General features: G+C 39.9%; 2 protein-coding genes across 5 annotated transcripts in view; both read right to left on the reverse strand.

Annotated features, from left to right (window-relative positions):
• Window positions 1–350, reverse strand: part of MYO5C (myosin VC) — a 119,461-nt gene extending 119,111 nt beyond the window's left edge. The window contains exon 1 of the mRNA XM_053595124.1: window positions 147–350. Within this exon, the coding sequence (XP_053451099.1) occupies window positions 147–173 (27 nt within the window). The 5' untranslated portion in view covers window positions 174–350. The remainder of the gene's footprint in view (window positions 1–146) is intronic.
• Window positions 351–20,221: 19,871 nt separating this feature from the next.
• The window catches only part of MYO5A (myosin VA), a 210,103-nt gene continuing 203,197 nt past the window's right edge, over window positions 20,222–27,127 (reverse strand). For all 4 annotated transcript variants that reach the window (XM_053595125.1, XM_053595127.1, XM_053595126.1 and 1 more), the window contains 2 exons: window positions 26,227–26,307; window positions 20,222–25,970 (listed from right to left, as the gene is read on the reverse strand). In XM_053595125.1, the coding sequence (XP_053451100.1) occupies window positions 25,818–25,970; window positions 26,227–26,307 (234 nt within the window). In that variant the 3' untranslated portion in view covers window positions 20,222–25,817. The remainder of the gene's footprint in view (window positions 25,971–26,226; window positions 26,308–27,127) is intronic.

Below are 27,127 nucleotides of genomic sequence, written 5' to 3' on the forward strand. Positions count from 1 at the left end.
TGGATCACTTCAGAGCCCTCTTTAGTCCCCGCGGCCCCTCCCCGTGCCAGGTGTACAGGTGTGGCCCGGGCGCCAGGTACAAGCACTGCCAGCGTGAGCCGGCTTCCCTCCCGCGCGCCCTCCCCGGGTCGGGCGGACCCGCCTACCTGCGTGTACAGTTCGGCCACCGCCATGGACTAGAGAGGCCGGGGCGGCCCGCCGGCCGCGCGTGTCCAAGGCTTGGGGCCCGGCCTGTGGCTCTGAGGCCCGGGCGCAGGACGCTGTTTGCGCGGGCGCCGCCTAAGTCACCGCCGGGCCATCTTGCCCAAAGTTTTCCGGCTATCTACTGTTCACTTTCCCGAGGTGGCGGCGCGGGGAGGAGAGAAGGGGCGGGGTCCGTGGCTCGGAGCCCCGGCCAGCGCGCTGCCATTGGCCGCGGCAGGGGCTGCGAGGGCGCGCGGGGCTGGGAGGCGGGAGCCCGGCTCGCTCTCCTAGGCAGCTAACAGGTGTATCCGGAGGCGTTCCCGGCCCAAGTCTTAGCGACCTTAAACTAAAGGTAGCCTGTTTACTAGGAAGAACAGCAGACATAGCCATTTATATGGAAAACCCTACAGAATCAACACACTATTAGAATTTTAAAGAGAGCTGGCAAAATGATCATATTCAAAATCAAATGTAAAAATGAGTACCTTTTATGTGAACATTTTCTATGCAATAGAAACTAAGATAGTTTACGATATCAATGAAAATACAAAGTATCCGGAGAGACAATAGCAAAAATGCGCTGGGCTTTTGTGGAGAAAATGTTTACATTTCTCTTAAACGGCATAAAGTAAGACCTGAAGAATGGAGAGAGAAGCGTTTTATGGGTGGGGTTATTTAACATTGTCCCAGGTGTTAATTCTACCAAAAGGAATATACATCCCTAATACACTGGAATCAAAATCTAGTAGAACTTTTGGAGAATTGTGCAATTATTTTATGTGGAACAAAAGTTCACATGTATATTGGCTCAACGCCTATAGCACATACACCAAGGGTGGCGGGTTCCATCCCGGCCTGGGGCAGCTAAATGACAATGACAACTGCAACAACAACAAAAAGCCCGGTGATGTGGTGAGCGCCTGTAGTCCCAGCTACTTGGGAGGCTGAAGCAAGAGAATCACTTAAGCCCAAGAGTTTGAGGTTGCTGTGACCTGTGACAACACAGCGCTCTACCCAGGGCGACATAGTGGGAGTCTGTCTCAAAAAAAAAAAAAGTCTAAATATATAAATAAGACAATTCTCAAAACAAAGAAGAGATTTTCCCTACCCTTTACTAAGGGATGTAACAAAGCTGTAATCTCTTAGTGGGATGCTTGTAGAAGAATGGGTAAGTGAACAATGGGACATAGCAGAGCCCACAAGCAGGGCCCTAACCTCCCCCAAGCACACAGGTTCGCATGTGGAAGGCATCATCTGCTTTATGGAGGATGGCATGCCTGTCCTCCAGGGCCACTGTGGGTAGGGAGGTAGGGACTAGATTATAACATAGTCTTAAAGACAAGATAGAGAAAGAAAGAAAGAAAAGATTATTTAATAGATGGGTGCATTATATAGAAAAGCAATAAAAGCAGATCTCTGGCAAAGAAAGCATCCAAAAATGACTTTGAAAGGAATTCATGATTAAAACAAGTAAAACCAGAAAATGTTTTTAAATGAGTGATAACATCGTTAAAATGTTGGGTTATAGCAGTTTGTATAAAAAATACTGTAGGGCGGCACCTATGGCTCAGTGAGTAGGGCGCCGGCCCCATATGCCGAGGGTGGCGGGTTCGGACCCAGCCCTGGCCAAACTGCAACTGAAAAATAGCCGGGCGTTGTGGCGGGCGCCTGTAGTCCCAGCTACTCAGGAGGCTGAGGCAAGAGAATCGCTTAAGCCCAGGAGTTAGAGGTTGCTGTGAGCCGTGTGACGCCACTGCACTCTACCCGAGGACGGTACAGTGAGACTCTGTCTCTACAAAAAAAAAAAAATATATATATATATATATATATAGTAAATCAGTTAAAGAGAAGATAGGAAATCCCATTTTTAAACTTGACAAAAGAAATTAATAAACAATTCACAGATGGGGCACCCAAATGGCTGGTTAGCATATTAAAGAGATGTCAACTATAGTGGTAATCAGAGAAATGATCAGAGAACTGATGCCCAGCAGATTGGCAAAAACATTTAGTTTGGACAATATCAGATGCTACCTAGGTTGTAAGAAAATAAAATTGTTTTTGCTCACACAGCTGTTGGGAATTATACTGATATGGCCTTTCTAAAGAGCAAGTTGAGAATTAACGAAAGTAAGTTTAGAAATTTTAGGAAGAAAAGCTTTCACATAGTTGCCCAGAATTCAAGAGATATTTAAGTAGACATTCATCACAACATAGTTATAAATCAAGGAGTTGGAAACACTTAAGTATCCATCAATAAGGTAATAAATAAATGATATGCATACAATAGAAAACTCTATAGATGCTAATAGGAATTGACATGATCTATTTATATCAACTGAGAGCTATAGAAAGCAATGTTGAATAGATGTCTATCACAAACCTTTACATATATTTAAAAGCTCACAAACTGCAATACTAGATATTGTTCACAGCTGCCAGTGTATCTGAGGAGAGATGTGGATGATAAATTACAAAGTCATGAATTAAATATGCGAGAGTGGATGTTCACGGAGTAAAGAGAAATGGACTTAGAGATAAATAAAGAGGTGACCAAAAATATAAATAAAATATACTGACATGAACCAATAACAATAAATGACACAAACCAACAATTATGGTAAATTTGATTTTGCACTCCAGTAATTAATTATGTAAAGAAAAAGAAAAATCAAAAATAGGCAGTGACCATTGCCTGATTACTCAGTTAAGAAGGGAATAGAGCCGATGTTTTATTTAAATACAATTTTTACTGAAGAATAACATTGTATGTGTATATAGAGAGGTGTACAGATCAATGTATTCTTATTCATGGAACACATCAACACCCAAGTAAACACCACCTAGACCACAGAACATTTCCAACAGCCCAAAACTTTCCCTGTCCCTTCAAATCATTGCCTCTCAAAGATAACCATGTTCTTTTATCATTATAGATCAGCATTACCTGTTTTAGATGTTTTTAATAAATGAAATCACATGTGTAACTTTTACATTTTGCTTTTGACATGATTTATCCATGTGGTTTCATGTAGCTAGAGTCTGACATCTTTCACTGCTGTATGGTACTCCATTGTATAAGTATTCTAAAATTTCTTTATTCATTCTCCTATTGCTAAATATATGGGTTGTTTCAGTTTGCTGCTATTATGAATGATACTGCTTATGAACACTTTGTGTGACTTTTGATGCACAAATATATGTATTTCTGTTAGGCAAATAAAAGGAGCAGAATTGCTAAGTCCTAAGTATGTAATGCTCAACTTCAGGAGATATCACTAAAGAGTTTTGCAAAGTTGTTATCAACTTATACTTCTACCAACAGTATATGAGGGTTCCAGTTTCTCCAGATTCTTGCTTGGTATCTTCACCAACACTTGATATTGTCAGTTTTTTTAAATATGAGCCTTTCTGATGAGTGTGTTGTGATAGCTCATTGTGTTTCCAACTTGCATTTCCATGATGATTATTTATTGATACCTTGGTATTCTCTCTGTAAAATGTCTGCTGAAGTATTTAGTCCACTTGAACTGCTATTTATAGAGATTTTAGGCTCAGCACCCATAGCTCAGTGGGTAGGGTGCCGGCCACATACACTGGGCTGGTGGGTTTGAGCCCGGCCCAGGCTAGCTAAACAACAAGGACAATTGCAACAACAACAAAAATAGCTGGGCACTGTGGCAGGCACCTGTAGTCCCAGCTACCTGGGAGACTGAGGCAAGAGAATCACTTGAACCCAGGAGTTTGAGGTTGGTGTGAGCTGTGATGCCATGGTACTCTACCGAGGGTGACAAAGTGAGACTCTGTCTCAAAAAAAAAAAAAAGGAAATTTTAGACAAATTCATCTGTTTTCAGATGCATGCCACTCGTGTTACCTGCCCCTGAATCCAATTCCTGAGTTCTTCGAAGTTCTGTAGTATGAACTGGAATGCTTCCGGGCTTCTCTCTCACCTGGATGAGATTTCAGTTTTGACTCATGAAAATAAATGATGCGTCTGTGTCTGTTTTTCATCTTCCAAAATGTTGCTGTCATTCTTTTTCTTTGTGAGTTTAGTATCGCTCGTTGACGTTTCAGGAGGAAGGATAAGTAAATATAGGCATTGAATCTGCCAACTTTCCTTCTAGATTTTGATCACAAATCCTCTATCAGATACACAATTTGCAGATATTTTCTCCCAGTATATAGATTGTCTTTTCATTTTCTCCATGGTGTCTTATGCAGTGAAAAAGTTTTAAATTTTGATGAAGTCAAATTTATCATTTTTTTTCTTTTATGGATCATGCTTTTGGTGTATCTAAGAAAACTTTGCCTAACTTAAGATCACAAAGATTCTCTTCTAAAAGTTTTCTAGTTTTAGCTCTTAAATTTAGGACTGTGATTCATATGGGATTAATTTTTGTGTATTGTATTAAGGTAAGAGTCTTAATCAAACTTATCCACATGTGGTTATTCAATTGTTCCAGCAATATTTATTGAAAAGACTATCCTTTCCCAGAATCCTTATTTAATAAATGGTGCTGGGAGAACTGGTTATCCACATGTAGAAGTTTGAAAGTGGGGCTTGCACCTCTGAACATTGACAAAAATTGATTCTATTTGGATAAAAGATTTAAATTTATGACACAAAACAATACAAATTCCAGAAGAGAGTGTGGGGAAAACACTTGAAGATATTGGCCTGGGAAATAACTCCAAGCAATTGCAGCAACACCAAAAATAAATAACTTGAGTTTGATACAGCTAAAAAGCTTTTGCACAGTTAAGGGTACCACAAACAAAGCAAACAGCCTTTGACATGGGAAAAGATTTTTGCATAGGATATGACAAAGGCCTCATAACTAGAATATACAGATAACTCAAATTTAACAATAAGAAAAGTGCAAACAACCCCAAGTGGGCAAGAGATTGGAACAGAAACTTCTCTGAGAATGACAGATGAATGGCCAGCAAACACATGAAAAAAATGCTCATCATCTTTAATCATCAGAGAAATGCAAATCAAAACACTCTAAGATATCACCTACCCCCAGCAAGATTAGCCCACATCACGATATCCCAAAACACCAGATGCTGGCATGGATGTGGACAGAAGGGAACACTTCTACACTGCTGGTGGGATTACAAAACTAATACATCCTTTTTGGAGAGAAGTATGGAGAATCCTCAAAGATCTAAAAGTAGATCTTCCATTTGACCCTGCAATCCCATTAATAGGTATCTACCCAGAAGAACAAAAATCATTTCTCCACAAAGTCACTAGAATGTTTATTGAGGTTCAATTCATAATTGCCAAGTTGTGGAAGCAACCTAAGTGCCCATCAACCCATGAATGGATTAACAAACTGTGGTATATGTATACCATGGAATATTATTCAGCCATTAAAAAAGATGGAGACTTTACATCTTTTACATTTATCTGGATGGAGTTGAAATACATTCTTCTTAGTAAAGTATTGCAAGAATGGAAAAATAAATATCCAATGTAAACTCCATACTAATATGAAATCAATATATAAACAATTACATGTTCATAAGAATAAAAAAACACTAATAGAGTCCAGTTTGAGGGTAGAGGGAAGGGAGGGGGAACATTTGGCAGAAGGAGGGATCTCACCTAATGTGCACATTGAGAGAGTGTATAACACGCCCCCTGGGTGAGGGGGCTCTTCTAGAAATAGAACTTTACCCAGGAAGTGAGAACAATGTAACCTAAAAATTGTACCCTCTTATTAATTTGATTTAATTAAAAATAATAAAAAAAACTATCCTTTCCCCCACTGAATTGCCTTGGCATTTCTGGATGTTCAGTTCTGTTCCATTGATTTATATGGCAATCCTTATAAGTCTTTTCCACAATGGCTGCACCATTTTATATTCCCATCAGCAGTGTATGAGGGTTCCAGTTTCTCCAGATCTTTGTTAATACTTATCTATGACTTTTGGATTCTAAACATTTTAGTGTATAAGATTTAGTATTTCATTCTGGTTTCAATATGCATTTCCCTAATAAACTGTGATTTAAAGCATCTTTTCATGTGCTTATTGCCCATTTTTATATCTTCTATGGAGAAATTTCTTTTTTATTATTATTAAATCATAGCTGGGTACATTAATGCAATCGTGGGGCACCATACACTGGTTTTATAGACTGTTTGACACATTTTCATCACACTGGTTAACATGGCCTTCCTGGCATTTTCTTAGTTATTGTGTTAAGACATTTACATTCTACATTTACTAAGTTTCACATGTACCCTTGAAAGATGCACCGCAGGTGTAATCCCACCAATCATCCTCCCTACACCCATCTTCCCCCTCCCTCCCCTCCCTTTCCCCCTTCCCCCTATTCTTAGGTTATAACAGGGTTATAGCTTTCATGTGAAAGCCCTAAATTAGTTTCATAGTAGGGCTGAGTACATTGAACACTTTTTCTTCCATTCTTGAGATACTTTACTAAGAATAATATGTTCCAGCTCCATCCACGTAAACACGAAAGAGGTAAAGTCTCCATCTTTCTTTAAGGTTGCATAATATTGCATGGTGTACATATACCACAATTTATTAATCCAGTCCTGGATCGATGGGCACTTGGGCTTTTTCCATGAATTAGCAATTGTGAATTGGGCTGCAATAAACATTCTGGTACAAATATCTTTGTTATAATGTGATTTTTGGTCTTCTGGGTATATACCTAGTAGAGTAATTACAGGATTGAATGACAGATCTATTTTTAGATCTTTAAGTGTTCTCCAAACATCTTTCCAAAAGGAACGTATTAATTTGTATTCCCACCAGCAGTGTAGAAGTGTTACCTTTTCTCCACATCCACGCTAACATCTCTGGTCTTGGGATTTTGTGATATGGGCTACTGGAGTTAGATGATATCTCAAAGTAGTTTTGATTTGCATTTCTCTGATGATTAAAGATGATGAGCATTTTTTTCATATGTCTGTAGGCCATGTGCCTGTCCTATTCAGAGAAGTTTCTCTTCAAGTCCCTTGCCCAGTCACTTGTTCTTTTCTTGCTTATACGTTTGAGTTCTCTGTGGATTCTGGTTATTAAACCTTTGTCGGAGACATAACCTGCAAATATCTTCTCCCATTCTGAGGGCTGTTTGCTTGCTTTACTTACTGTGTTCTAGGCTGTGCAGAAGCTTTTTAGTTTGATCAGATCTCAGTAGTGTATTTTTGAAGCTGCTTCAATTGCCTGGGGGATCCTCCTCATAAAATACTCACCCAGACGGATTTCTTCAAGGGTTTTCCCTGCACTCTCTTCTAGTATTTTTATAGTTTCATGTCTTAAGTTTAAATCTTTAATCCAGTGAGAGTCTATCTTAGTTAATGGTGAAAGGTGTGGGTCCAGTTTCAGTCTTCTACAGGTTGCCAGCCAGTTCACCCAGCACCATTTGTTAAATAGGGAATCTTTTCCCCACTGAATTTTTTTTTTTTTTGTAGAGATAGAGTCTCACTGTACCGCCCTCGGGTAGAGTGCCATGACTTCACACAGCTCACAGCAACCTCTAACTCTTGGGCTTACGTGATTCTCTTGCCTCAGCCTCCTGAGTAGCTGGGACTACAGGCGCCCGCCACAATGCCCGGCTATTTTTTTTTTTGTTGCAGTTTGGCAGGGGCTGGGTTTGAACCCACCACCCTCGGCATATGGGGCCGGCACACTACTCACTGAGCCACAGGCGCCGCCCCCCACTGAATGTTTTTAATTGGCTTGTCAAAGATCAAATAATGGCAAGTAGCTGGATTCATCTCTTGGTTCTCTATTCTGATCCAGACATCTACTTCTCTGTTTTTGTGCCAGTACCATGCTGTTTTGATCACTATCGATTTATAGTACAGTCTGAGGTCTGGTAGTGTGATTCCTCCTGCTTTGTTTTTATTTCTGAGTAATGTTTTCGCTATTCGAGGTTTTTTCTGATTCCGTATAAAACGAACTATTATTTTTTTAAGATCTTTAAAGTATGACAGTGGAGCTTTAATGGGGGTTGCATTAAAATTGTATATTGCTTTGGGTAGTATGGACATTTTAACAATGTTGATTCTTCCCAGCCATGAGCATGGTATGTTTTTCCATTTGTTAACATTTCAGCTATTTCTTTTCTTAGAGTTTCATAGTTCTCTTTATGGAGATCTTTCACGTCCTTTGTTAGATAAACTCCCAAATATTTCATCTTCTCTGGCACTACTGTGAATTGAATAGAGTCCTTGACTATTGTTTTTTCAGCTTGACTATTGTTGGTATATATAAAGGCTACCGATTTATAAATGTTGATTTTGTAACCTGAGACGCTACTGTATTCCTTGATCACTTCTAAGAGTTTTGTAGTGGAATCCCTGGTGTTTTCCAGATATACAACCATATCATCTGTGAAGAGCAAAAGTTTGATCTCTTCTGACCCTATATGGATACCCTTGATCGCCTTTTCTTCCCTAATTGCAGTGGCTAAAACTTCCATTACAATGTTAAAGAGCAGTGGAGACAATGGGCAGCCTTGTCTGGTTCTGAATCTAAGTGGAAATGATTTCAATTTAACTCCATTCAATACGATATTGGTTGTTGGTTTGCTGTAGATGACATCTATCAGTTTAAGAAATGTCCTTTCAATACCAGTTTTCTTAAGTGTTCTGATCATGAAGCGATGCTAGATATTATCAAAAGCTTTTTCTGCATCAATTGAGAGAATCATATGGTCTTTGTTTTTTAATTTGTTTATGTGCTGAATTATACTTATAGATTTACGTATATTGAACCAGCCTGAGGCCCTGGGATAAAACCAACTTGGTCATGATATATAATTTGTTTGATGTGTTGCTGGATTCTGTTTGTTATGATCTTGTGGAATATTTTTGCGTCTATATTCATTAGTGATGTTGGTCTATAATTTTCTTTTCTTGTTGGGTCTTTTCCTGGTTTGGGGATCAGGGTGATGTTTGCTTCATAGAACGTGTTGGGTAGTCTTCCTTCTTTTTCTACATTTTGGAACAGATTGACTAATATAGGTACTAATTCCTCTTTAAAGGTTTGGTAGAATTCTGATGTGAAGCCATCTGGTCCCGGGCTTTTCTTTTTAGGGAGATTTTGTATGGTTGATGCTATTTCAGAACTTGATATGGACCTGTTCAACATTTCCACTTGACTATTGATTCTGGCTAAGTCTTAGAAGGTGACGTGTTTCCAAGTATTGGTCAATTTCCTTCAGATTTTCATAATTCTGAGAATAAAGTTTCTTGTAATATTCATTAAGGATTTTTTTAATTTCTGAGGAGTCTATTGTTATTTCATCTTTGTTGTTTCTGATTGATGACATTAGAGATTTTACTCTTTTTTTCCTGGTTAGGTTAGCCAAAGGTTTATCAATTTTATTGACCTTTTCAAAAAACCAACTTTTTGATTTATTGATCTGTTGTATAATTCTTTTGTTTTTAATTCTGCTCTAATTTTGGTTATTTCTTTTCTTCTACTGGGTTTGGGGTTGGAATGTTCTTCCTTTTCCAGTTGCTTGAGATGTCCCATTAAGTTGTTGACTTTCTCTCTTTCCGTTCTCTTGAGGAAGGCTTGAAGTGCTATAAATTTCCCTTTTAGGACTGCCTTTGCAGTATCCCAGAGATTCTGATAATTCGTGTCTTCATTGTCGTTTTGTTCCAAAAATTTGGCAATTTCCTTCTTAATCTCATCTATCACCCAGCTATCATTCAGCATAAGGTTATTTAACTTCCATGTTTTTGTATGAGTATGCAGATTCCTGTTGTTACTGAGTTCAACTTTTATTCCATGGTGGTCCAAGAAGATGCAAGGAATAATTTCTATTCCTTCAAATTTACAGAGGTTAGACTTGTGACCTAAAATGTGATCGATTTTGGAGTATGTTCCGTGGGCTGATGAGAAGTATGTGTATTCAGTTTTGTTGAGATGAAATGTTCTGTAGATGTCTGCTAAATCCAAATGTTGGATGGTTAGGTTTAAATCTAAAATTTCTTTGCTCACCTTCTTATTGAAAGATCGATCCAACACTGCCAAAGGAGTGTTGAAATCTCCAACTATTATGGAGCTAGAGGAAATCAAGTTGCTCATGTCTGTTAGAGTTTCTCTTATAAATTGAGGTGCATTCTGGTTGGGTGCATAGATATTAATTGAAATCTCATCATATTGAATATTACCCTTAACAAATATGAAGTGACCATTCTTATCCTTCCTTACTTTTGTTGGTTTAAAGCCTATTGTATCTGCAAATAGATCACAACACCTGCTTTTTTCTGATTACCATTTGCCTGAAATATGGAGGACCATCCTTTCACCCTGAGTCTATATTTATCTTTTAAGGTAAGATGTGACTCTTATATGCAGCAAATATCTGGCCTGAGTTTTTGTATCCAGTAAGCTAACCTGTGCCTCTTTAGAGGACAGTTTAAGCCGTTCACATTAATGGAGAATATTGATAAGTCTGGTAAAATTTGGGGTATCGAGTTTTTCAAAAGTCCAGTGGACATTTTTAATCCTTTCACCAGTGTTGAAGTTGGAGTTTGATCAAAAGTTTCTGAGTGAGTTTACTTTTGTGGTAGAGGATTGGGCTGGTCATTATGGAGGATAGGTCTGAGAGTATCCTGAAGAGCTGGTTTGGTTATGGCAAATTTCTTCAACATGCGAATGTCATTAAAGTATTTAATTTCTCCATCATAAATGAAACTCAGTTTAGCTGGATACAGGATCTGGGGTTGAAAGTTATTTTGCTTTAGGAGATTAAAAGTCGATGACCACCCTCTTCTGGCTTGAAAAGTTTCAGCAGAGAGATCTGCAGTCATTCTAATATTCTTCCCTTTGTAGGTAATGGATTTCTTACGTCTGGCTGCTTTCAGAATTTTCCCCTTCATATTAACTTTAGTGAAGTTAATTATGATATGCCTGGGGGATGTCTTACTGGGACTGAGTCCTGCTGGGTTTCTGAAACTGTCTGCTATCTGAATTTCAGAATTTCTTGGCATGTCTGGAAAATTCTCTTTCATAATTTCATGGAGAAGGGCCTCTGTGCCTTGCGAGGCCACTTCATCACTTTCAGGGATTCCCATGTGGCGGATATTAGCCTTCTTCGAATTATCCCAGAGCTCTCTGAGAGAATGATCTGTTTTTGCTTTCCATTTCTTTTCCTCTTTCAGAGTTTGGGAGCGTTCAAAGGCTTTGTCGTCAATGACAGAAATCCTTTCTTCTGCTTGCTCCACTCTGTTACTGAGGGATTCTACTGTATTTTTCAGATCTTTGAGAGCTTCAAATTCTTGCTTTAGTGCATCAAAATCTTTGGTGGCTTTGTCTTGAGACAACTTTTGAATTTCTCCTCAAATTTCTAATTCCGACTTTTGAATTGCTGCTCGAATTTCTAATTCCAAATTTTCCTCCATTTTATTAATCTTGTTTGCGAACCAAATTCTGAATTAGATTTCTGACATCTCGGCCAGCTGTTTATGAATGGGATCTTCAGTTACATCTGCCATATCTTTGCTTGGGGGGGGGGTTTGATCTATTCCGGTTATTCATGTTACCAGAGTTTTTCTGCTGATTCTGCCCCATGATGGTTTTACACCATTTGATTTTTCCCCTGGAGGTTTGTCAAGGACCTGTACTGTGTTATGGCCTGAGAAACCGGGGACCTGTTTGGTGTGTTGGGGCTAAGTGGGTCTGTCTTGTTTTCAGCTTGTCTCTTTTCGACTCTAGTGAAACAGTTACTCTGGGTTGAAGTCTCAGCTGTGGAGAAATACCAGCAATTAAGTCACCCCGCCCCACACAGGCAACAATTGGTAAAGGAAAATCAAACCTTCCTACAACCACACACCCAGGGCACCACCTGAATGGTCCTCGGGCGATTGGCTCAGTTTAAAAGGTCCAAATCAATTGTCTCAGTCAGCACGTGTCTCAAGTGGGAGAGTTTAAAAGGTCTCTGGCAACCGGATCGCAGGGGTCTGGTGACTACTCAGATATGGCTTGCTTCAGTGCTCCGTGGAGTCAGGAGGACCCACCCAGCAAATAGGTCAGTCTGGGAAGGTTGATGCCTCCTTCCCTACCTTGCACCTCTGTCACACCCAGTCACTGATAGTCACCCGCAAGGCTGTGACCCAGTTGCCTGTAGTGAACAGATTCTCCAGGGGTTTGCACCTGCCTGAATCACAAGGAAATCTATTTCTGCTCAGCCAGGCCATTGCGCCCTGCCTCTATCTAGCAGGGGGAGGTGAGGCTGACAACCTCGGGTGCTTGATAGAAGCTGGAGGGTGTTCACTCATTTCTAGCCTCGCCCCTGATTGATGTTACTGACAGAACAGAACAGAACAACTTTGTGGGAATTTGTTTCTGTCCCTGCTAAATTCCCCTGCAGAAGAGAAGCTGTTTTGACTTCCCAGAGCTTGTGCCTCAGTCCCTGTCTTTGCTCCTGCAGGTTTGTATTCGGTTAGCTTTCAGTTCTAGCTACCTGTCTTCTTTTGTGTATAAGCTGAAGATCCCCTGAGGGCCGGGTGTGTCTTAGGCTCAGTAAAGCGGTCCTCTGGGTCAGCCCCACCCTGGAAATCGGCTCTGCGTGTGTGTTTCTAGTCCCTGCACTCCACTGAGGCTGGTACCGCCTCAGGCAAATCCTTTACTCACGGGGCCTGCGTTTCCGTCCCACATCTATTCCGTGGTGGTTGCCACCTGAGTAGATGCCCGGCTTCCTCTGGTTGCCCAGGAAGACGGGGGGTGTGTGGCTTCAGAATACCCGGGAGTGAACCCTATTGTTGCCAAAAGACGGCTGCTGCTTTGCGCCTCGGGGCACTGCCGCTCCAGCATGGTTCCCTCTTGGCCAACCGTCCTCTCCTCACTCCTGTGCTGCATAGTCAGCACTGACCAGCTGCAGTTTAGGCCCTGTCCACACCCCTCGAGAAATCACCCAAGAATCTGGACTCCTGGGGGACAGGCCTCCAGACCTCAGAGTGAGAGTGGAGGCGAGTGCTGGGAGCTCAGAGTTGCAGGTAGAGTATATACACAGTTTTATACAGTTTTGTGCCTGGCAGGAGAATGCTGTGGCACCCTAGTAGGGGAGGTAGGTCCAGTTTTTAGAGGGTCTCTCCTGTGGAGTGTAGTGGGAGGACCTTTGAACTCTGCTCATTTGTTTGTGGGGCACTCCGAGCCATTCTCATGGTGATGGATTTTGTACCTTTTGTTTGTATCCTTGGGGTCATAGCTCGCCTCAGTGGGGTTGATGTGCATTCTTCAAACTTCTCTCTTGGTGCAGCTCTAATTCACCAGGTTACTTGCTAAATTTCTGTCCTTTAACTCTCCTTCTGGACAGGAGCCTCTGTGGAAAGCTGGCTTCAGTCAGCCATCTTGTCTCTGCCCCCACTGAGAAATTTCTATTTAGATCCTTTGTCCATTTTTAAATTGTCTGTTTAATATAAGAGTTCTCTTATAGTCTAAATATGATTCCATTGTCAGACATAAGATTTGCAAATATTTCCTCCTGTTAAGTGGATTGACCTTTCACTTTTTTTTTTTTTTTTTTTGAGACAGAGTTGCACTATGTTGCCCTGGGTAGAGTGCTGTGGGGTCACAGCTCACAGCAACCTCAAACTCTTGGGCCTATGTAATTCTCTCCTCAGCCTCCCAAACAGCTGGGACTAAAGGCGCCCACAAAGGGCGTTCAAAGGTCCGCCCACAAGGCCTGGCTATTTTTTGGTTGTAGTTGTCATTATTGTTTGGCAGGCTTGGGCTGGATTCGAACCAGCCAGCCCTGGTGTATGTGGCTGGCACCCCAGCTGCTGAGCTATAGGTGCTGAGCCACCCTTTCATTTTCTTGATGATGTTAAATGAAGCACAGAAGTTTTCACCTGTGATGAAGTCCAACTTCTTTTCTCTTTTTTTTTTGCTTATGTTTTTGGTGTTATAGCTAAGAATTCCTTGTCAATCCAATGTTGTGAAGATTTGCTCCTGTATTTTCTTCTGAGTTTTACAGTGTTAGCTCTTAACATTCAAGCCTATGTGACCCATTTTGAGTTATTTTTTTTATATGGTATGAGTTAAGGGCCTAAGTTCTTTGTTTTGCATGTAGCTATCTAATTGTCTCCATGCTATTTGTTGAAGACTATTCTTTCTCACGTCAAATGGTCATGACACCGTTATGCAAAACCAGTTCATCATAAACACATGGGTTTGTTTCTGCACTCTTTTCTATTCCACTGCTGTATTTATTCCAGCACCAGACTGCTTTAGATTATTGTTGCTTTGTAGTAAGTTTTGTAGTCAGGGAGTATGAGTCCTCGAACTTCGTTATTCTTTTTCAATTGTGTTTTGTCTATTTGGAGTCCATTATGATTTTAGAACCACTTTATAGACAACATACAGTTGGATCTTGATTTGGGTCTTATTTTTTGATCCACTCTGACAAAATCAGCCTTTTAATTGGTGTATTTAGATCATGGGCATTTAAATCACCTTTTGATATAGTTGGATTAATATCTACCATATTTGCTAACTGTTTTATATGTTGCCCTTGGTCTTTGTCCTTATTTTTATCTTCCATTCCTTTTCTTCCATTTGTGGTTTTAATTATTTTATTTTATTTTCTCCTTTCTTAGCATATCAATTAGACTGTCATTTTCACTTTTCATAGTGGTTACACTAGAGTTTGCAATGTATGTGTATAAGTAATCCATCTTCACATACCATTGTATCACTTCACAGATAGTGCAAGTACCTTGTAATAATGAAATTCCTTCCTCCTGTCCCTTTTGTCATTGCTGTCATTCATCAGATGTATTCTTTAGTCATAGTTTCTTTTGGTTCATGTAAATTATAATGGATACTTTAAAGTCTTTGTTAAATTTAACATCTGGTTGCTCTTACGGTGAGATTTGGTTGCCTGGTTTTATTTTTCTGTGTACAGGTCATACTTTCCTGTTTCTTTTCAGTGTCTTTTTTTCCCTACCAGTGTTTGCAATCTGAACATTTCTGATAATATGGAAACTCTGAGTGCTGGTCCTTGTTTTTGTTAATAAACTGGGCTTGTTAATCTCCCCAGCCTTCATAGTGTGAAGCCTCTGGTGTTGCTCTTCAGCGTGTAGCCTGATTATACCCACAATTGACCTAGAGTGACATCACTTTCACTATCTTAATATTCAGCTGTTAAGCTCCACTAATGGCATCTGATTTTTCTGTTGCTTTCAACAATGCCATGGGTTGTTACTGGTGAAAGTATAAATTGCTTCATAAACTAATCCAATATCCAATCAATTTTGGGCTTCTTTGATAGCGAAGATAGTTCTCGAGGTCAATGTTTGAGACTTAAATTTTGATTCCACAAAGACTCCTCCTGGCTCTCTTTCCCAATCTCTCCAGAAAAGTGGTTAGCCTACAGTTTGGCCTACATTGCCAATCAATGTACCAATCTCTTCTCAGTTCCTGCTAAAACCTCACCTGTTTTTGAAGTGTCTTTAGGCTTGAATTTCTCTATATATACTCTGTTGCAAATGAAGTCAGTTCCTTTAGGAAAAAGTTTGGCACTGTTTTATAGCTGCTTCTGCTCCCAGGGGGAAAAATGAGCCTCTGCTTGGCAAACGGGGCTGGGGAAAATGACTTGTATCTCTCTGAGTGATGTCCCTGCTTTTAGAAGCTGAACGCTCAGTGGATGGGGAGTAGTAGACCTATGTCTTTTTGGTTGGCCTTTATCAGCATGACACCACTCCCTTATAAACCTGGTTGAGGGCAATCAGGGTCCCTGTATTTGTAGATAGAAACTGTGAACCATGAATGGGGATTGAAGGGAGCCCCCACCTCTTGGCTGCATTCACTTGTAGTCTCAGCAATAGGTAGATAGAAGCAATATGAGAAAGGCTGACATCTTCCCCAACCCAGGAAGGAAGCTCTCCCTGGGAGCTGGGGGCCTGGAGGAGGCGGCTGCATTCTTGGTTTTACCAATCTAGAGCAGAGTTCCTGTCTTATTGAGCTGGAAAGACGGAAGGAGGGAGCAAAACTTGGTTTAGATTCCACAACTCACTCTTCTTTTTCTTCTTCTTCTTCTTTTTTTTTTTTTTAGACAGAGTCTCATTTGGTCACCCTTGGTAGAGTGCTGTGGCATCTTAGCTCACAGCAACCTCTAACTCTCGGGCTTGAGTGATCCTCTTACCTCAGCCTCCCAAGCAGCTGGGACTACAGGTGCCCACCATAATGCCCAGCTATTTTTTAGAGACGGGGGTAGGGGCGTCTCACTCTGGCTCAGGCTGGCCTCAAACCTGTGAGCTCAGGCAATATACCCGCCACAGCCTCCCAAGTGCCGGGATTACATGTGTGAGCCACCATGCCTGGCCCTCACAGCTAATTCTTCTTATAAAAATTTAGCGTATTTTCTTGAATAAATATTTTCCATTTGCTGTATGCTCTTAGGACCATTTCTAGAGACTTTAAGTGGTTAGAGGCTTGGTATGGTTTTAAAATAATTCTCACCAGTTTCAGACCCACTAGAGAGTGTGTGTGTAGAACTCCTCATGCTGTCCTGTCAGAACTCCTAAAGTCTGCTTTTGAAATGTGAGAAATATTTCTCCTGTGGCACTTAATGCCAATTCAAGAATGGTCCATGGGCTTTTCACCTTTCTTTGCTCATATAACTTAATGGCCAAGCCCATTCCCTCCCGTATTTTCCTCTGTCTATTCTTCCATTTTTGTGAGGTAATTTTTAAAAACTTCCAACAGGCTGAGCATGGTGGCCCACACCTGTAATCCTAGCACTCTGGGAGGCCGAGGAGGGGTGGATTGCCTGAGCTTACAAGTTCAAGACCAGCCTGAGCCAGAGCGAGACCCTGTCTCTAAAAATAGCCATGTGTTGTGGCAGGCACCTGTAGTCCCAGCTACTTGGAAGGCTGAGGCAAGAGAATCGCTTGAGCCCAAGAGTTTGAGGTTGCTGTGAGCAATGACGCCATGGCACTCTATCAAGGGCAACAATATGAGACTCTGTCTCAAATAAATAAATAAATAAATAAATAAATAAATAAATAAAAAGTTCTAACCCATCCCAGGATCCTCATTCTTTTACACAGGGATTACCATCCTAGGGTCATCCTGGTTTTAGAATTATCATAGGTATGCTGTGAAAAGGAACCATTGTCTTCTTGTATTATAACCTAGCTTTGATAAACTCAGCTCTTCTTAGTGGGTTATTTTTGTTTTTTGTTTTTATATATTTTTCTCAAGTAGCATTGATCAAACTCTTCAAATTCATTAATGTTTCTTGGTGATGCAGATTCTTAAGAAATGAGTTTCAGAAAAAAAAAAAAAGAAATGAGTTTCAGAAGTTGACTATTGACAACATAAACTGGTATTTTCTTTCTTTTCCAATAACTTTGCAGAAGTTTCAAAATACATCTACTTACCACAATATTTAGGTTTGGGTGAATAATTCATATTTTCATTACCTGTACTAAGCATAATTTTATAACACTTGCTCACATTTTTGCTTTCTTGACTTTCATTTCTCCAGACTGAATTATCTTAGGATTTTCAAAATGTGCTTATGGGCAGTATCCTGTTCCTTTAATTATCTGAACCTCTTATATATTGCCCTGTGTTTTGCTTGAAACTCAATAACCAGCACTGCCCATAGTGAGCCAATATGGTGCTAACAAGGTCTGTATGATGGGTTATATTTTTAACCACAGTGTTTTGGTTTCAGCAGCACAAAGATCTGTGTTTAGTGGACACACCGTATTACTCCCAGGTCCCTTTCCTGGGTGGTAAGCTTCCAGAATTCTTCAGCTGCATAGCACCTTACTTGCTTCTCTGTACACTCATGCTGACTGCTGAGATCACCTGGGAAGCTGCAGTCCCACACTTCCACGCACACGGCATAGTCCCAGGGCAGCATGGTCCCTCTCTCTCACCTATCTAGGAGAAGGCATTCCAGTAGACAGGTGTTGCTGTGTTGCTTCCATTTCCTGTTAGCTGTACCCTAGCTTTCTGGTACACTCACCAGTCTTGTGTTTTCTGTGAAGATGATCTAATTTCTAGTTTCAGCAGTGGGGTATGGCTCAGGCTAGGCCAAGCAGAGTTCTCCACTCCCCTGGATGAGTGATGGTTCTGGGGATGGAAGTAGAACTCGAGCCAGTCACTAAGACTCCATCCTAGAATGTCTTACTGGCAACATTGAGAAAGAGGCTAGAAGGCAGAGCCATAGAACAAATCCAAACACATCTTTGTCACTTGGGTAAGAATGAGGCCAAAACCCTGAACTTAATATAATATTTCCTTCTTGGTTGAGTTTGGTTTTTGTCTTGTGCCTCACAAAGAATACTAATGAACATGTCAAATGGAACTGGATGAGAGTGATTTTATTATGGGGGATAACCTTGACTCAGTTCCAATTTATTTAGCAAATTTTGCCATTTCATTGCTTGTAATACCCTGGTGTCTCACTAACTGTAAATATTATCCATGGGGATAATAATTCAACTTAATTTGGATGCTATTTCTAGGGCCCAGAGAAGTGCTTAATAAATGAGTTGAATGAGTCACGAGGGAGGACATGAATGTGACATGGAGGTAGGAAGTGTATAATTTACATAAAAACCATGTAGAGCCATCTGTCACTTGAAGGGGCTATGCTCTAAGAAATGCACCATTAGGCAATTTCACTGCTGTGTGAACATCATAGAGAGTACTGACACAAACCCAGAAGGTATAGCCTACTACACATATAGGCCATATGGGATAGCCTACTGCTCCTAGGCTACAAATCTCTACAGCATGCTACTGTACTGAATACTGTAGGCAACTGTAACACAATGCGGCCAGGTGCAGTGGCTCACACCTGTAATCCTAGCACTCTGGGAGGCTGGGGTGATGGATTGCTTGAGCTCACGAGTTTAAGACCAGCTCAAGCAATAGTGAGACCCTGTCTCAAAAAAAAAAAACAAAACCAAAACCTGGATGTTGTGTGGGCGCCTGTAGTCCCAATTGCTTGGGAGGCTGAGGCAAGAGGGTTTCTTGAGCCCAAGAGGTTGACGTTGCTGTGAGCTATGATGTGACATATGATGTGAGCTATGATCTGTCTAGGGCGACAGAGTGACTCTAAAAAAAAATTATAACACAATGGTAAATATTTGTGTATTTAAACATAGAAAAGGCATAGTAAAAATACTGCCTTATAATCTTGTGGGGCTATAATGTACGTAGTCCCTTGGTATAATATATGTGGTCCCAGAATGTTATATAGCGCATGACTAGATTCATTGCTTATTATAAATGAAGGTGAGACTAATTCCATCACCGTTCTGAATAACCCCATTCTGTTTCTTCATCCTAAGAAGTACATTTACATAATTTTTTGCTATTTCTCCAGTGTAAAAGTTTGTCGACTTTCCTAGTCTATTAAAAAGTAGAATATTTGGGCTCGGCGCTTGTAGCTCAAGTGGCTAAGGCGCCAGTCACATACACCAGAGCTGGAGGGTTCGAATCCAGCCCAGGCCTGCCAAACAACGACAACTACAACCAAAAAATAGCCAGGCGTTGTGGCAGGTGCCTGAAGTCCCAGCTACTTGGGAGGCTGAGGCAAGAGAATCGCTTAAGCCCAGGAGTTGGAGGTTGCTGTGAGCTATGATGCCACAGCACTCTACCCAGGGTGACAGCTTGAGGCTCTGTCTAAAAAAAAAAAAGTAGAACATTTGATATAAATCACATCCTCAATCTTTTGGAAGTCTAAGCAGATTATGTATATTAAATTCCTCTATGTCTATTTCTTCATCAAAGAATTCCAATACATTTAGGTATAACTTCCTCTTGAAGAAAACAGGCTGCCTTTTTTTGTTTGCATGATTGTTTCAGTATTTGGCAATTCCCTTCTTAATCATATATATCATTATGTTTTCATACATAGAAGGGAAACTTGCCAACTTCTAAATTTCCTAGACTCCTTAGAATATTCTCATGAGAAGTTATATTCGCATCCATCAGTCTTCAGGAAAACACCTTGTTTTGATGTTTTAACATTTGCAGTGAGTTTATTTATAAGTCATTGATTCACAAAAACCATTTATATCCATATCTTTATTTAAATAATATTCTATAATAGCTAGGAGAACACAGCATTAATGACACACATTTACCAAGCACAACATTAGACAATTACAGATTTAGAGCATAAATATCACTCTGTTATTGTTTTGTTTTTCATCTTAGCACTAGGTGGTATCTAGTGAAAACCCATGTTTCAAAGGCTTTTGTTGATATGAGGTGAATTATTAACTTATTTTTTAAAAATTTCATGTAAGATATGCTGGAATGGGTTCAGTTTAAAAGCAGACTTAAAGACTTGATAATGCCTTTCACTTCTCAGTATTTCTGTTTCCTTTTTAATGATAAATATTTCATTTAAGAACTTTCCAAAGATGATATCATGTTTTTATGTGCAGATGAAAGTAGAATTCCTTCTTTAGATCCAACAAGGAAAAATATTTGAAAAACTGCAAGGTTTAATTTCATTATAGTTCAAAGGCATGTGAATTTCATAGCAAATTAATAAATAAAGTTAATTAAAATACAATATGTTAAATGTCATGAGCTCGTTTTAACAGTGCAACACTGTTAGAGCAATTGAAATTTTCCAAAGACACGCAAAAAAAATCAATGTTACTCTGTGATCCTACAGAAATACATAACTAGGAATCATAAATGAAACATACATATCCATTTTTTTAAAAAAATTACCATTTGTTGGAAAAACATGATAGCTCAAATGATTTAGAGAGCCTGGAATATAGGCTAAAATTTTATAACAGATGGCAACAATAAGATATTTGAAACTATTCACTCTGAAAAATGCATGAACATGTACTGAGCTACCAAGCATTGGATTAGTATATATCAATTTCGATTAAAAAAAACCCCATCATTTTTCTTTCAAATATTTCAACCATTACAATAGTAATTATTAGATACTTTATGAATCCAATAATATCCATCAAGTGAAGTTAATACAAAATAAAAAATATATAAAATGCATTTTGGAGGATATTTTATACAATATTTTTCACTTCCTGATCTATTGAGAAGTCTATTGTAATTCTGGGTTGGTTTGTTTAATTTAGGGTGATATGATGGATTAGAACTTAAAGCATTCATTCCTGTTTTAACTCAAGCTTTTATAGTACTCTTAGAAAAAATATGCCCAACAAGGTCCACGAAAAGTTTTAGAGTTGTACCTTTTACCTTTCTTAAGAAAAGATTAGTGGAAAACAAGACATTTAAGTATTACCAAGAATCTAACCTATGTCTATATTTCTTTCATATGTTATTTGGTTACTGTGACACAGAGTCCCACTAACTCAGGAACATTCTCTAAGCTCACATTTCGTTCACTCAGATTGTTGCGACCTTATATTTCTAATACCTGTTTGGAAAGAAAAGAAAGGAGAAAGTAACAAGAGGAGGGGAGTCATGCAGGAAGAGGGGAAAGGAATTAGTTGTTGGAGGCCACCCCCAATCAAAACCTTCATAAAACCTTGAGAAATAGGGCAAGATATTCTTCTAGGCAAGATACCCCTTATGGAGGAAAAGTTCTGAAGAACTTAAGGCAGCTCTAGAAGGGAAGGGAGCAAGGGTTAAGGCGGCCCTCACAGCACAGCCTGAGAACAAGCAGCAACGCACTTAACCACGGAGACCACGGCAATACACAGAGCCTCTTTGGCGCACGCGCACAGCACACCTCCTAGCTCCAAGGTCAACACCTGCAATTTGCGCACATTGGAGTGTCCTCATACACACTGACTTGTAGCTGGCTTGTCTGGTGGATGGCCCTCAGAAGTGCCCAGTGGCCTGGGCTCCTCTGTGCTAAGGACCTAAATTGGAAGGGTGGCCTGCGGCTCCGGTTCTCTGTAGGCTGTGCAGTCACCTGGTGGCTATACCAGGAACTCTGAGGGGTGTATGCAGAGTGACCTTCCTCTTAACTTCAGAGAGGCTAGCACTGCTTCCTGTCTTTTTTGGTTCTGACAGCCTGCTACTAATCAATGCCTAACCAGAGAATACGGCACCCTCCCAGTGAGCACTGATTCATGACAAAAGTCAAGCCTAGTTATAGTAGGTAGTTACGATAAAAAAGAAAACCAGCCGGCTCTGGGTGCTTGGTTGCCTTAGAACAAATAAAATTTGGTACTCAGCACTTGCTCAATTCCCACATGCCAGTTGACAACTCTGATAAAGAAAAAGAGCACCCCTTGCTGGCTTAGGTAGCCCACAGGTACTGGAAGGGTCAGAACATGACCTCCTGACTTTTTAAAGTCTCCTGCCTCACATGTGCCCAGGTTGAGGGCTGTGTGACCTCAGGTGGGTCACTGACCTGGTCTCCATCTAAGACCACCAGCAAAGAACTGTAGAAGCTACCCTGTCTACCATCCACGCCGCCGCGAGGGTGAGGAGAGCTCACGCAGAGGAGAGTGCTGCGGGAAAGCACAGCCAAGCCCAGGTACTGCCCCTGCACTGCTTTCCACAGGGCCCTGTCAGTGTCACACACGAATTGTTGCTCTCTTTTACCCTAAACAATCGACATCACCCAGGGGACCCTGGTAAGTCTGTTTGTAATGTGAGTGGGGAGAAGACTGCAGAGACAGAGAAATGTTGGGGCGTTTAAGATCTCTGCCTTTGAATTCCTATTATTGTGTGGCACAGAGGAATTGTGAAAGAGCCAATTAGTGAAAATGTTAAAGAAGGTGCTGCAGAGAAGTGAGAAGGCCACCAGGAGAACTGAGGACGACTCCATCCACCTGAGACAGCAGGCAAGTCTACAGGGGGTGGGATATACAATAAGTTGAGGGAAGGAGAAGAGAGTGAATAAATGGGCTGGGGAAAGGCTGGCAGAGGTGTCTGAAGCTGGGTGCGAAAATGTGGAAGACAGAAAACAGTCCTCAAATTGGCCAAAAGGTACCCGTGGTCAGCAGAATCTTGTATACCAGTGATTCTCAACCTTCCTAATGCTGTGGCCCTTTAATTCAGTTCCTGCAGGTTGCGACCCATGGGTTGAGAACCACTGTTGTATACCTTCAAGATACTAGTATACAGAGCCATTTACTGGGTCTTAAGGTTCCCTGGTTTAAAGGTATGCTTGTCATGACTAGAAATAGTTCGGGCCACCAAGAGAAGTTAATTCAGATCTTTGTCTGAGGTTCTGGGTTGGCTTTGGAGGAAGCTGGAGCCCTGCAGCAGCAGAGCCTTTGTGCCACCATCACTGAACAGGAGACTGCATGACGCAGCAGTGGGAGCTCTGGCCCAGGTGCGGGACAGTGGCTCCAGCACGCAACAGCAGAAAGACAGGAGACAGGTGAGAGAGGAAGACCCAGGCCAGAGACATCACAGGACCTGAGCTGTCTGGAGTAAGAAAAAGGGCTGCCTGGCAGAGGGAGCTACAGCATGATCCCGAGGATCTGACAGATTCAGGGAATGTGTAGGTCAGGCAACACAGGACTAAGTGGGGGGAAGGATCTGGAGGACTTCCGGGGCTGAGGTGGGCAGCCTACCATGGGTGCATTTTCTTAGCAACTCCCCCACTTATGTCTCATCTCTGCTGTTAGACTCTGACACATTCAGTACTAACCAAATGGTTACAGGATTAATTGTTTACTGAAAACCACATTGACAATCAGAGAAAACTGAAAGAATGTGATTGAATCAGTAATGCTTTTAGTGGATATTGCAAATAAATAAATTCAAACTGAATAAAGGAGTGTACGATGTAATAAAAAATTACTTAAACTAATGAATTTTCAAATAACACAAATATAGTAGGACTTTCTAAAAACATATCACAAATCATGTTTGTTTAAGAAAGTTTCCAGCTACACAAACTTACAACTTTACATTTCATTAACCCTAAGGAACTGACAGGCACACACACTTGTCTCTCCACCAGAGGACGGACCTACTGATGAGCAGCAGTTCTTTCTCTAGGATCTAAATGCTGAAAGGAGAGGATGTTAGATGTGGAAAGGACCTTAAAAATAAGTTGTCCAGCCCTCTTATTTTTATAAACAAGGAAACTGAGGTCCAAATAAGTTATAGTATTTAACTTTTAATAACAATCTTTATCACTGATTTGAAACTGTTTGACTTCTATAAATATTGCACATATTTGATATGTCATTTTTATAGACCATCTGATAGTTAAATTATATAATCTATGATTGTAATTCAGAACTAGAGTTTCTCATGAAAGCTAAGAATTTGCTTTTGCATAATCTGAATAATTTATTGTATAAGATTTCTAGAAAAAAATGGTGAGTATGTTTAATTACAACTTCAGAATGAAAACTTACAGAATATGGGTCTAACTGAACCGAATCCTTTGTAAAATTCAATAATCTTCTTATATTTCTTATATAAGTTTTCTAAAAATATTCCTAATATGATGCTTTTTTAAGTATCTAGTGGTATCTGAGAACACAGAAGTTGCAAAGCCTAAAAACTGAATTATAATTAAATATTTATTATATACCTTCTTTGCATAATTTATAGGACAATGTTTTGATACCTGAATCATGAATATTCTGATGATCTTTTCTAGACAGTAACTGAGATTAATTCTTAATAAATTAAGAAGAAGAAAGAAAACCTGTTAAGGTTGAAACTATGCACTGCAGGAGTCTGATCTGGTAACTGAAGATAAGTCACTTCCTAGAACACTGTAGCCTGGCACACTATCCACCAGGGAAAGTTAATGAGCACATCAATGTAACACATCCTGAATAAGTAATGACATCAACAGTAGCCGCTTAGTCTAATCCTACCCCTAAGTGTCAAGCATTTTGTCACATTACTATATGACTCTCCAGTGTCTGCTACTTGTGCAGGTGAATCCATAGATATTTGCATGTACTCCATTTAAAACTGTGATTTGACTGAATTGTAAACAGAGTGGATAAAAGCGAAGCTTATTGTTGTAGTGCCTAATAAGAATATCGCTTACATTTTAAGAAGACGGTATGTAGCAGCAATTTAAAATGCTCAGTAAACTACAGTAAGTGGACATCTATGCTATATAGCAAACCAATATTCATTTACTATCTCTACAGTGACACAAATAAGGAAGTTACTTGACCAATTACTTCACATATTGCCAGTTTATTTTTTGATCCAGTTTGACAATATCAACATAATTGATTCCTAAGCTGATATGATATGTACTCAGTGGTGACTTTTCTTTAAATTCTTTTGTTTAGCACAGAGGAGGTTCTTCCTTGCAGCCTTCCTAACAATAGCTCACATATATAATCTGTGTTTTTTATACCCCTTAAATGCAGTGTTAAGGATTTAAAATAAATGCTGGCAGATAAAGACACATTTTCCTCCTCCTTTCCTCCCTCCCTCCCTCCTCCCCTTCCATCATTCACCTGCATGTAAACTCAGAATACCTAACTGATCGAGGATGAAGAGTTGCTATAAAGATAACACAGCACAAAGGAGCCTATCTTTGTTTCCAAGATGATGAAAGCATTCAGGGGAGATTTCCAGTTACTAACCTCTTGTTTGGGAGATTATCAGTACTTTATCTTTAAAAATGTATTTTCAGTTGCCCACTAGAAATAATGGGTTCTTATTTCAGGCAAGGAATGTACTGTCAATGTTTGCCTGGACATCACTTTCAGACCCGTGAGATGAATCCCAGGCCCAGGCTGGCTGGAATCTGGATCGTTTCTAGTGCGAGGGAGGATGGGTTAAAAGGGAAGGTGACAGGAAAGATGTGTTTAGCATCCATGAGCAGCTGAGGAGAATCTTTCCTGTCTCGTAAACGCATCTGAGGAGATTAAGAAGAAAGAAAATAAATACAGCATTAGTTCTTCAAATCTATCTTCTGCCAAAATTTCTACTGAAAATTCCTAGCTAATGTTTATCTTTGTTTAAAATCACTTCATTTCCCCAATAAACTGTTATCAAAACAGTAAAATAATATAATATAATAGATAAAAATACATTATCCTTCAATAAATTATTAATTTTCCATTCAAAAGACTGTTGTTGAATCAAGGAAAAGAAAAGATAGGAGCACTTACCTGTATAGTACGAATAAATGATACAGAGACTCTTTCTTCAAACTCGTTAACTGGAGTGTACAAATTCAACACCTTGACAATCTGTGAGAAATGAAATGATCAAGGTTTTGGCATATTATGAATTACATACTGGGCACCTATACCTGGAAAATTAAAAGGATACGTGCATATAGTTTTCACTTCTACTCAGCAGGCGGGCTGGGAGAAGAGAGAAGGATCTGATCTTAGGGCACATTTACATTTGTTAGTTAAATTTTTACAAGAATGTGTTAATGTAATATTTGTATATTTTAAGAAGCCATATAAATTTAGAAAAAACATTCATCAGTACAAAAGAACAAAACATGAAAAATAATAGGCTCAGCACCCATAGCTCAGTGAGCAGGGCGCCGGACACATACACTGAGGATTATGGGTTTGAGCCCAGCCCGGGCCTGCTAAACAACAATGATAACTGCAGCCAAATAATGTCCAGGCATTGTGGTGGGCCCCTGTAGTCCCAGCTACTTGGGAGGCTGAAGCAAGAGAATTGCTTAAGCCCAAGAGTTTTGAGGTTGCTGTGAGCTGTGACACCATGAAGACAACATAGTGAGACTCTGTCTCAAAAAAAAGAAAAAACAAAAAAAGAAAAAGAAAAATCATAGCGCCTCACTCCTATCCTCTCAGTCTTAAAAGTGGAAATTGTTAACCAAGTCCTGAGTCCCCTTATAGCTACCTTCTATCCATATTTTAGCTTATTTTTTTATACAAATGGAATTCATTCTACTAATATTTTCTGCAACTTGCTCTCTTAATATACAAATACATATCTAGCCATATTAAAAATAATAGAATATTTCTTTTGAATTTTTTGAATATGATTTTTATAAAAGATAAGTTACTATAAATGAATAACATGAAT

The sequence above is a fragment of the Nycticebus coucang genome, chromosome 6 (assembly GCF_027406575.1).
Source record: "Nycticebus coucang isolate mNycCou1 chromosome 6, mNycCou1.pri, whole genome shotgun sequence".
Lineage (NCBI taxonomy): Eukaryota > Metazoa > Chordata > Mammalia > Primates > Lorisidae > Nycticebus > Nycticebus coucang.